We start from the raw sequence: 12,818 nt of genomic DNA, 5'->3' as shown, positions 1-12,818 counted from the left end.
TCATATCTTCTGCCTACTTTTTAATTGGATCATGTGGGATTTGGGGTGTTGAGTTGTAGTTTTTTTTTAATTTTTTAATGCTTATTTATTTTTGAGAGACAAAGAGAGACAGAGACAGAGAGACAGAGTGTAAGCTGGGGAGGGGCAGAAAGAGAGGGAGACACAGAATGTGAAGCAGGCTCCTGGCTCTAAACTGTCAGCACAGAGCGCAATGTGGGGCTCTAGCCCATGAACTGCAAAATCTCAACCTAAGCTGAAGTCAGAGCTTAACCAACTGAGCCATCCAGACACCCCAATTTTTTTAAGTTTATTTATTTATTTTGAGAGAGAGAGACAGAGGGTGGGGGGGTGCAGATAGAAAGGAGAGAGAAAATCTCAAGCAGGCTCTGCTCTGTCAGCATGGAGCCCAATGCGGGGCTCAAACTCACAAACCATGATATTGTGACCTGAGCTGAAACCAAGAGTCAGAGGCTTAATCAACTGAGCCACCCAGGTGCTCCTATAAGGTTTTTTTTTTAATATATATTTTGGATATATATACACCCTTTATTGGATATGTTATTGCAAACATCTTTTCCCATTCAGTAGGTTTCCTTTTAGTTTTGTTGACTGTTTTTTTCTCTGTACAGAAGCTCTTTATTTTGGGGCATCTGGGTGACTTAGTCCATTGAGCATCAACTTCAGCTCAGGTCAGGATCTCATAGTTCATGAGTTTGAGCCCCACATCAGGCTCACTGCTGTCGGCGTAGTCTGCTTCAGATCTTCTCTCCCCCTCTTTCTCCCCCACCCTCTCTCTCTCTCTCTCTCTCTCTCTCAAAACTAAACAAACAAACAAAAGCAGTTTTTTATTTTGATGTAGTCCCAACAGTTTTTTATTTTATTTCCCTTGCCTCAGGAGACATACCTAGAAATGTTGCTACAGCTGATGTCAGAGAAATTACTGCCTGTGCTCTCTTCTAGGACTTTTATTCTTACCCAATACTCTTGTAAAAATGGGGGAAAAAAGAAAGTAGTCAGGTGAGAATAGGTCAATATTAAAAGAAAGTAGCACAGAAGATAAGATCAAAAGAGAGATCTAAAAAGACAGGGGATACATAACTTGGTGTGAATAATAAAAAGGTAAAACAGAATCAAAGGATAAAGATCAGGCAGTATGGAGTATTGAGCCAACACATCTTAAGGTTCAGGATTTACACTTAAATCTAGGCATCGGGGGGGCCTGGATGGCTGAGTTAGTTGGGTGTCTGACTTTGGGTGAGGTCATGACCTCATGGTTTGTGAGCTTGAGCCCCGAGTCAGACTCTGTGTTGAGAGCCTGGAGCCTGGAGCCTGCTTCAGATTCTGTGTCTCCCTCTCTCCCTCCCTGCCCCTCCTCCACTTGTGCTCTTTCTCTTCCTCTCAAAAATGCTTGCTCAAAAATGAACAAACATTAAAAAACATTTTTTTTTTAAATCTAGGGGTAAGAACTATTCAGAAGAGGCACGGTCCAAGGATTCAGAAGGAAAACACTAATATATGGAGTTGTAATACTGCACATCTATAAAACAGCTAACATGTAATTACACTCACTTGTAATCATTCAAGCAATAATCATCTTCAAGTTCCATGTTATTCCAAATTAAGTGCTGCTGACAGATGGAAATACCTTAGGGGAAGGTTATAAAAATATGGTTAAAAATTCAATAGACTCTTTTATAAAGTATGATACAAATCGAACACACTTCTAGATTGAATGCTAGGTGCTTAGCTAAAATTGAGAGAATGGCTAAAAGTAGATGGAGTCCAATCCACTCATTTTAGAACAGTATGTTTTAATAACTCTCTATCCTTGAGTCAAAGTATAACATTAGGGAGTCCATTAGAAAACAAGTATCATTAAATCATCCTTGAAGAGTTTAAGATTTAAGGCCTAGGGGCACTTGGGTGGCTCAGTCGGTTAAGCCTCCGGCTTCGGCTCAGGTCAGATCTCACATTCGTGGGTTCGAGCCCCATGTCGGGCTCTGTGCTGCAGATAGCTCAGATCCTGGAGCCTGCTTCCAGTTCTGTTCCTTCTCTCTGCCCCTCCCCTTCTCATGTACTCATATGACTTCTCTGTGAGTTTGCATAACCAGAAAGGGAGCTCACTGTGTCTCTTCTTATAAGGGCACTAATCCCATCATAGGGTACCCCCATGATCTCATCTAACCCATGATGAGTCAAACATGTTTCTTTAGTCATGATTTGGGGTTTTTTTTGTTTTTAGAATTTTCACGCAGATACTATGTGGTTGAGAACACAATCATATCTACATTTGGAAAAGAAATGAATCAATAGGACATATGGATAATTAAAGACAGTAGTGGACCCCAGCTTCTATCCCCCAATATGCTCTCCCAAAACAATACAGAACAATAAGAAAAGAAATGATTCTACAAAAAAGCCATGCCCTTGGCTCTCCTATATTGAAGACAGAAAAATGTCCAAAATTCAAAATAAATGGGGATAAAAGGGGGCAATCACCCAATCCTGTGAGTGAAGTATCATGTTCCTGCCCCTGCAGGGCTGACTGATAAAAATTTCAGAGAAGACATAGATGAAAACTAGTGACAGTAAATTAAGCCCAATATAAATCATAATGAGGAAGAAAAACCATTCTAAAATGGAAAAGTCTACAAAAAGGACTCAGGTAGATCAGAACACCGACTATAAGTAAGGGACTTTAGAGCCAAGCAATTTGAAGAAGGTTTTGTGAGAGGCAAGAAAAACAAAAGCGTAAGAGTGTCTTTCAGTAATACAGTGGTCGGGGGCAAGCGAAGGGGTAGGGAAGGAGCACGTGGTAAAAACTCAGGTGCCCCAAACTATTCAATTTCAATAAGGAAAAAATCCTCCAGAGTTACATGAAAAAAATCAAATAACTTATAAGGCAAAAAGACTTGGACTGGACCCAAAACAACAAAAATAATCTGATTTTAAAATGAGCAAAGGAAGGGCGCCTGGGTGGCTCAGTCAGTTAAGCGTCCACCTTCAGCTCAGGTCATGATCTCACAGTTCGTGGGTTCAAGCCCCACATCAGACTCTGTGCTGACAGCTAGCTCAGATCCTGGAGCTTGTCTTTAGATCCTGTGACTCTTTCTCTCTCTGGCCCTCCCCTGCTCATGCTGTCTCTCTCTCTCTCTCTCAAAAATAAATAAAAAGATTTAAAATTTTTTAAATATAATAAAATAAAATGAGCAAAGGGTTGGAATAGACATTTCTCTAAAAAAGACATAGGGATATGGGCAATAAGCACATGAAAAGATGGTCAACATCACTAATCATCAGAGAAGTGCAAATCAAAACCACAGTAAGATATCACACCCATTAAGATGTCCATAAAAAAAATAATAAAAATAGCGTGCTGGTGAGGATGTGGAGAAATCTGCACTAGTGCCTTGTGCACTACTGGTGGGAATATAAAGTTGTGCAACTGCAACAGAAAACAGTATGCAAGATCCTTGAAACATTAAGAATAGAATTACCATATGACCCACTAATTCCACTTCGGGGTATATATTCAAAAGAAATTAGGATCTGGAAAAGATTATGCACATCCATGTTCACTGCAGCATTATTCATAATAGCCAAGAGATGGAAGCAACCTAAATGTTTACCAACAGATGAATACAGAATATGTAGTATAAACTTACAATGGAATGTTAGTGAGCCTTAAAAAAGGAGGAAATCCTCAAGACTTCTGTAAAGATGGCTGGTTACGAAAATCCTAAATTCACCTTGCTCCACAGACACAACTAGATAACAACGACATCAGTGCAACCAACCCAGAGAACAATCTCAAGACTGGCAGAAGCAGAACAGAGTTTTCAGTTAATGGTACAGAGGAAGCCACATCAAAAACAGTAGGAAAAACAAAGATGTAGTGGAGAACCAAACTCCTGAGGAGGGAGGGACACCAAGAGCACAGAGAAGGAAGAGAAGCAGACTCCACACCAGGTACCCCAAGCATGGGAACCGCACCGGGAAGACAAGTCTCTCTAACAGTTGGCTTTGAAAGACAGTGAGGCTTAACTTCATGAGTTTTTTACAACCAGTGGTGCTAAACACCAGGTACTTTAAAATTCAGCAGGCTCTGCTCTGGGAAAGCTGGAGGGCAATAAAAAACTGAATCCCCACCCTTAAAGAGACAGTGTAACAAGTAATCTCATGGAGATATAGCATAAAAGGAGTTTGAAAAGTGCCTGGGGTGGGGTGCCTGGGTGGCTCCAGTCGGTTCCAACTTGACTTCAGCTCAGGTCATGATCCTGCGGTTCATGGGTGCAAGCCCTACATGGGGCTCGGTGCTGACAGCTCAGAGCCTGGAGCCTGCCTTGGATTCTGTGTCTCCCTCTCTCTCTGCCCCTCCCCTGCTAGCTAGCTAGCTCTCACGCTCGTTTTCAGAAATAAACAAACATTAAAAAATTTATTTCTAATAAATAAATCTGGGATTTATTTATTAATCCCAGATCACATGCTGGAGGAGAAGGGATCTTTAGGATACTTCTCCAAGAACAAAAGAATTGGCTAGGACCATTTCTCTTCCCCTTCCTTGGCCTACATAGCCAGATACATGCAGGAAACAACAGGAACACTATCCATCTAACTCACTAACATTATGCAAGCTTCCTGTGGATCCATCCCATCAACCTACCCGACTAGGCAAGAGTCCTTCCAAAGGCATTCCTGCTGTGCCTCATCCTACAAGCAGCCCTGCCAGGCACTGGCATCAATCCAAAGTGACTCTTGCTCTGGGAGGAAGGAAAGATGGCCAACCAAACTTAACAGCAGCCCCAGCAACTGAACCTTATGACTGGCAACGCAGTGCCCTGCTGACCAGTGCATCTACAGCCCCAGGAGATAACCTGGAGACAGGTATCTGATCTGACTGGCGGTGCCGCCTACCAACAAAATGCCTCTTAGGGGGCAGCACTGGGAGAAAGCACTGCAGTCTGGGGGTAATGCAGCCCCAATAGATAGACAGAGGGAACACATCAAGTTTGTCTGCAGGCCCCACTCACCAACACAAGCTTCTCAGGACAACACAGGGAGAGCACCTAGCAGTGAGTACTACCGCAGCCACAGCAAAGGGACAGGCATCTAGTCTGACTGCTGACACTACCCAACTGCAAGCTAACGGTGGCCCCATTCTGGTCCTTGAATAGCAAAGGGAACAAACTCTGCCCACAAAGGGCAAAATGGGCCACTGTAGCTAACTAGGCGTAAGGCAAGCAAGGCTCAACTACAACAGCAGGGCACATGCAACCCTCACAGGAGATACACCTGCAGCACCTGTTTTGGTGATCAACGGGCACTGCGCTACAGGACACTATAAGACCTCTTCTTCTAGGACTACTACTTTCAAGATCAGGAGATGTAACCGACTTCCCTAATATATAGAAAGAAACACAAAGAACTGGACAAATGAGGAGACAGGAGAATATGTGCCAAATGAAAGAACAGGACAATGACAGCAAGAGAGCTAAATGAAACAGAGATAAGCAATATGCCTGATAGGGAATTCAATTTAACTGCCATAAAGATACTTACTGGACTTGAGGAAAAAATGGAGGATGTTAGTAATATCGTGAACAAAGAGATAAAAAATGTAAAAAAGGACCAATCAGAGATGAAGAATTCAATAACTGATATTAAAAATACAATAGAGGAGGGGCGCCTGGGTGGCTCAGTTGGTTAAGCGTCTGGCTTCGGCTCAGGTCATGATCTCACGGTTCGTGGGTTCGAGCCCCACGTTGGGCTCTGTGCTGACAGCTAGCTCAGAGCCTGGAGGCTGCTTCAGATTCTGTGTCTCCCTCTCTCTCTGACCCTCCCCTGCTCATGCTATGTCTCTCTCTCTCAAAAATAAATAAAAAACATTTAAAAATACAATAGAAGAATCGATAGTAGATTAGAGGCAGAGGAACAGATCAGCAAGCTGGAAGGCAGTGTAATAGAAAGCAACCACGCTGAATAGTAGGGGGAAAAAAGAATAATAAAAAATGAGAATAGGTTAAGAAAACTCAGTGACATCATCAAGTGTAATAATAATAATAACATTGTTATAGGGATCCCAGAAGGAGATGAGAGAAAAGGGAGCAGAAAATTTATCTGAAAAAATATGTGAAAACTTCCCAAATCTGGAGTGGAAATAGACATCCAAATCAAGGAGACACAGAGAGACCCCCACCAAAATCAAACCAAGGTGATCCACACCAAGACACATAATAATTAAAATGGCAATTACTGATAAAGGAAGGAATTTAAAGGCAGAAAGAAAAAAACAGTTACATACAAGGGAATCCCAGAAAGTTATCAGCCGATTTTTCACAGAAACTGCAAGCCATGACATATTCAAAGTACTGAAAAGAGAAAACCTACAACCAAGAACACTCTACCTTAGCAAGGCTGTCAGTCAGAGTAGGAGAAAGTTTTCTAGGCAAACAAAGTTAAAGGAGTTCATCACCACTAAATCAGCCCTGCAAAAAACATGAAAGAAATTCTTTGAGTGGAAATAAAAGGCCATAATCAGGAATGAGAAAATTATAAAAGGAAAAAATTTCACAGGTAAATAAAAACATAATAAAAGTAGGGGATTAATCAGTTTTAAAACCACTAAGGAGGTCAAAGCACAAAACCAGTAGAATCAATTATATATGGAAGTCAAGGGAATCACAAAATAAAGGGATGTAAAGTATGGCATCATATACATAAACATGGAGGAAGAGTAAAACTTAAAACTTAGTGCTTTTAAAATTGGTTCAATCTTAAGTCACCATCAACCTAATATAGACTACTATATGTATAAGATGTTATATATGGGCCTAATGGTAAACACAATAAAAAAACTGCAATAGAAATGCAAACAATAAAGAGAAAGAAATCGAAGCACATCACTACAGAAAGCCATAAAACTATAAACAGAGCAAGAAAAGAAAGGTATGGGGGTACCTGGGTGACTCAGTCCATTAAGTGGCTGACTCTTGGCTTTTGGTCAGGTCATGATCTCACAGTTTGTGAGTTTGAGCCCTGCATCAGGCTCTTCACTGACAGTGTGGTGCCTGCTTAGGATTCTGTCTCTCCCTCTCTGCCCCTCCCCAACTTGTGCTCTCTGTCTCAAAATAAACAAACTTAAAAAAAAAAGACATAACGTGATTAAATGAATAGAACTAGATCCATCTACATGCTGCCTACTAGAGACTAAAGACACATGCAGACAGAAAGTGAAGAGAGAGAAAAATATTTATCATGGGAGTAGAAAGCCAGTGAGAAGAAAGCCAGGTAGCAATGCTTGTATCAACCAAAATAAACTTTAAAATAAAGACTGTAATAATAGACAAAGAAGAGCACTACATAATGATAAAAGGAGCAAACTAATAAGAGGATGTAACAAATGTAAATAATTATGCACCCAACTTTGAAAGCACCTAAATACACACAGCAACTATTAACAGACATAAAGGAAGAAATTGACAATAATACAATAATAGTAGGGGTCTTTAACACCCCTCTCACATCAGTGGATAGAGCATCCAGACAGAAAAACAATGAAAACAGTGGCTTTGAATGACACATTGGGCCAAATAGACTTAATAAATATATTCAGAACATTCCATCCAAAAACAGCAGAATCCATATTCTTTTAAGCTCACATGGAACATTCTCCAGACCACACTATAGGCCACAAAACAAGTCTCAATAAATTTAAAAAATCTGAAATCATATCATGCATCTTTTCCAAGCATGAAAGTATGAAACTAGGAATCAACCACAAGAAAAAAATCTGGAGGGGCACCTGGGTAGCTCAATCAATTAAGTGCCCGACTTCACCACAGGTCATGATCTCATGGTTTGCAGGTTCAAGCCTCGCATTGGGCTCTGTGCTGACAGCTGAGAGCCTGGAGCCTACTTCAGATTCTGTGTCACCCTCTCTCTCTCTCTCTCTCTGCTCCTTCCCTCCTCATTCACTCACTCACTCTCTCGCTATCTCAAAATTAAATAAACATTTTAAAAAAAAGGTTTAAGGGGTGCCTAAGTGGCTCAGTTGGTTAAGTGTCCACTTCAGCTCAGGTCATGATCTCACAGTTTGTGAGTTTGAGCCTCCCAACAGACTCTGTGCTGACAGCTCAGAGCCTAGAGCCTGCTTTGGATTTCCCTCTCTTTGCCCCTCCCCCGCCTGCACTCTGCCTCTCTCTCAGAAATAAACATTAAAACAATTTTTTTAATCTGAAAAACCACAAGTACATGGAGGCTAAGTAACATGCTACTAAACATGAATGGATCAACTAAGAAATCAAAGAGGAGATAAAAAAAAAAGATAGATCAATGAAATCAAGAGCTGTTTCTTTGAAAAGATCAACAAAAGAGAGAAAGAGAGAGAGAAAACTCAAATAAGTTAAACCAGAAAAGGAGAAAAATAATAACCCATACCCAAGAAATACAAAAAACTATAAAAAATTATTAAAAATTATATGCCAACAAATTGGACAACCTAAAAAAAATGGATAAATTTCTAGAAATACATAACTTTCCAAAACTAAATCAGGAATAAACTGAAAATCTGAACAGACTAGCAATGAAATTGAATCAGTAATTTATTTTTTTTCTTTTATAGTTTATTGTCAAGTTAATTTCCATATAACACCCAGTGCCCATCCCCACAAGTGCCCTCCTCAATGCCCATCATTCCCCTTCCTCTCCCCCATCAGCCCTAAGTTTCTCAGTATTCAAGAATCTCTTATGGTTTGCCTCCCTCCCTCTCTCCAACTATTTCTCCCCCTCCCCCTCCCTCTGTTAAGTTTCTCCTGTTACACTTATGAGTGAAAACATATGGTATCTGTCCTTCTCTACCTGACTTATTTCACTTAGCATGACACCCTCAAGTTCCATCCACGTTGCTATAAATGGCCAGATTTCATTCTTTCTCACTGCCATGTAATACTCCATTGTATATATATATATATATATACCCCACATCTTCATGATTCACTCATCAGTTGATAGACATTTAGGCTCTTTCCATGATTTGGCTATTGTTGAAACTGATGCTATAAATATTGGGGTACATGTGCCCCTATGCATCAGCACTTTCTGTATCCCTTGGGTAAATCCCTAACAGTGCTATTGCTGGATCACAGGGAACTTCTATTGTTAATTTTTTGAGGAACTTCCACACTGTTTTCCAGAGGGGCTGTACCAGTTTACATTCCCACCAACAGTGTAGGAGCATGCCCGTTTATCCACATTCTAGCTAGCATCTATAGTCTCCTGTTTTGTTCATTTTAGCGACTCTGACTGATGTGAGGTGGTATCTCAGTGTGGTTTTGATTTGTATTTCCCTGATGATGAGTGATGCTGAGCATCATTTCATGTGCCTGTTGGCCATCTGGATGTCCTCTTTGGAGAAGTGTCTATTCATGTCTTCTGCCCATTTCTTCACTGGATTATTTGTTTTTCAGGTATGGAGTTTGGTGAATTCCTCATAGATTTTGGATACTAGCCCTTTATCCAATATGCCATTTGCAGCTATCTTTTCCCATTCCATCAATTGCTTATTAGTTTTCTTGATTGTTTCCTTTGCAGTACAGAAGCTTTTTATCTTGATGAGACCCCAATAGTTCAGTTTTGCTCTTGATTCCCTTGCCTTGGGGATATGTCGAGTAGGAAATTGCTGCGATTGAGGTCAAGGAGGCTGTTTCCTGCTTTCTCCTCTACAGTTTTGATAGTTTCCTGTCTCACATTCAGGTCCTTCATCCATTTTGAGTTTATTTTTGTGTATGGTATAAAAAAAGTCGTCTAGTTTCATTCTTCTGGATGTTGTTGTCCAGTTCTCCCAGCACCACCTGTTAAAGAGGCTGTCTTTTATCCACTGGATACTCTTTCCTGCTTTGTCAAAGATTAATTGGCCATACATTTGTGGGTCCAGTTCTGGATTCTCTATTGTATTCCATTGGTCTATGTCTCTGTTTTTGTGCCAACACCATACTGTCTTGATGATGACAGTTTTGTAGCAGAGGCTAAAGTCTGGGATTGTGATGTCTCCCGTTTGGATTCAGATTCTTTTGTGGTTCCATACAAATTTTAGGATAGTTTGTTCTAGCTAGAAATACACTGGAAATTATGTCCATTCCTGGTTTCTTGTTAATATGAAATATACATGTGTCTACTCAACACTGATAATTACTACCTTAATTCTTGAAGTTACATTATATGATAAGTAAATGTAGTATTACACACAAACTTTTTTTTTTCTAGGGAGAGAGAAAGAGTGTGAGTGGGGGGAAAGGGGCAGAGTGGGGGAGAGAGAAAAATCTTAGGCCAGCTCCATGCTCAGTGTGGAGCCCAACATGGGTCTCGTTCCCACAACCTTGGGATCACGACCTGAGCCAAAATCCAAAATGCTTAACCAACTGGTCTGCCCAGGCACCCCTACATGCAAACTTTTAAAACAAAGATCTTGAAAGCAATTATGGAAACACTGTAGGAAATGTAGTAATTTCAGAAAAAGCAAAATAAAATAGCAGAAAGATTATGATGGGGTGCCTGGGTGGCTTAAGATTCTCTCTCTCCCCCCCTCTGCCCCTCTCTGTGCTCTGTCTCCCTGTGAGCATGCTCTCTCTCTAAAAAGACAGAAAATAAAGATTATGAAAGTCAATTACAGAAAGAATAGTATATACATAGAGATAACTACATTATTTAATTTCATAAACAGAAAAATAATCAACACCAGAAGACATCAATTAGATACAGTTAAGAAGTATTAAGTAAGCATCACTTTTTATTTCTTTCACTCATTTATCAAATATTTGAATGTTTATTCTATATCAAACATTATTCTTTGAGCTAAAATATGAAAGTAAGAAAAAAGACCCTGTCCTCATGAAGCTTGAACTTTACTTAAGAGGCATAAAATATACAGGTGCCTGGGTGGCTAAGTCGGCTAAGCATCCAACTTCGGCTCAGTTCATGATCTCACTGTTCATGGGTTTGAGCTCCATATTGGGCTCTGTGCTGACAGCTCAGGGCCTGGAGCCACCCTGGAGCCTGCATTGGATTCTGTGTTCTCTTTCCTCTTAGCCCCTGCCCCACTCACACTGTGTGTGTCTCTCTCTCTCAAAAATAAACATAAAACTATTTTTTAAAAAGACATAAAAAATAATACTGAATATAATCCCAATATAACATAGAATCCCGAGCAGGCTCTGCACTGCAGGGCTCAAATCTTGGGATCATGACCTGAGCCAAAATCAAGAGTCAGTTAAACAACTTAGCCACCCAAGTGCCTGTTTCTAGAATTTTAATATCACCAACACTACACTATGAACATATCTCTACAAGATCTGTTCATGTTACACTTTAAAACGCATTTCACATAATTATTAATACAGGAACACCAGCTTTCATCAGGTTAATATTTGCCTAGTGAATCTTTTTCAGTCCTTTCAACATTCTGAGGTTCTAACATTTTAGACTAAGTCTCTTGTAAACAGTATTTCACATAAGTTTTTTTAAAACCATCAATTGTGGTCATTCAATTAGAGAGGTTTTTTTTTAATCCATTTTGCATTTTTGGGATTACTAATATATTCCTATTTATTTTTATCATATTATGTGCCTTTCACTTGCTCTGCTTTAATTTCCTACCTCTTTTATGTATTGATTTAGGTAAATATAAAGTGGTAAGGCATTGCTCTCATGTGGAAATTATGTAACTCTATTTCTAATACCTAGTGATCACTCCAGAAATTTATATGATCATATTTGATAAAATGAAGTCTAGAGCCAATCACATCTTTATCCTCTTCAAGAACAACACTAAGAACGTTTTAGCACTGTCATTACAAACAACTCTTTCTTGACTCTTATGTTATTGTTACCAGGGCTTTAATTTGATTTTTCAAACCTTCATACATTACTGTTTCAGTACATAAATGTTTATTTAGATTTACTCATAAGTGTGCCACTTTGATAGCCTTTCCATCCTGTATCACCAACTTCCTTTAGAGATCATTTGCCTTTTAAGATCTATCCTTCAGCAGTTCCTTTTGCAGAGGTCTGTTGTTTAAAAATTCAAGTTTTGTTTTTTCTGGAAATATCTTTATTTTGCCCTCATCCTGTAAAGACAAATTCAATTCTAGATAGAAACTGCTATTTCTCTCAGCCTTGTAAAGAAAATATTCCACTGTCTTCTGATTTCTATTACTATAGCTGAAAAAAATCAATTGTCATGCCCAGATCTTGGTTTCTAATACTAGTCCAATAAAAGGAACCAGGACCCCTTGGAGAAATGGCTGATTCTAAGACAGTGCAGTGACATATACGAGATGATCTGAACGCATCTTATAATGCCAGAAAGTAAGTCGCAAAACAAAAACATGGCAGTCACAGGGTTGGGGAACAGATTTATCTCTGAGCCAACCTCCCATTGTGCACCAGATTTTCTCTCCTTTCCCCTTTGCCTCAAGGCTATAGTGTCTTCAGAGATGGGGAGATACTTTTGAAACAAACATCTGCTCCACTTCCTGCTCTTAAAGAATTGCATTTTGTCATTTCAGGCCTCTTATTGTTTCCATTATATTAATACAAGTGGGAAAAAAATTGGAAAAAAAATTTTTTAACTTTTACCCAGAATTTATGTGTTCTGTACTAAAAAGGGTTTCTACCATATGGCCAGAATCAGAAGTCTGCTTCTGAACAAGTTACAACTGAACTTGTTACATTAATAATTCAGCTCATCAATTTTTCTCTTCCTGTTTCTTCTATACCACACATGAATTTTTTAGAGCCTCAAGCTGCTAGAAGTCCCAAAGACA

At 39.6% G+C, this 12,818-nt stretch overlaps 1 protein-coding gene across 3 annotated transcripts in view; it reads right to left on the bottom strand.

The window, feature by feature from the left end:
* The window catches only part of ZFAND4 (zinc finger AN1-type containing 4), a 58,023-nt gene that overhangs the window by 34,859 nt on the left and 10,346 nt on the right, over positions 1–12,818 (bottom strand). For all 3 annotated transcript variants that reach the window (XM_029932142.1, XM_029932141.1, XM_029932143.1), the window contains exon 2: positions 1,570–1,645. In XM_029932142.1, coding sequence (XP_029788002.1) covers positions 1,570–1,645 — 76 coding nt within the window. The remainder of the gene's footprint in view (positions 1–1,569; positions 1,646–12,818) is intronic.

The sequence above is a fragment of the Suricata suricatta genome, chromosome 2 (assembly GCF_006229205.1).
Source record: "Suricata suricatta isolate VVHF042 chromosome 2, meerkat_22Aug2017_6uvM2_HiC, whole genome shotgun sequence".
Taxonomy (NCBI): domain Eukaryota; kingdom Metazoa; phylum Chordata; class Mammalia; order Carnivora; family Herpestidae; genus Suricata; species Suricata suricatta.
This window is presented reverse-complemented; position numbering and strand designations above follow the sequence as displayed.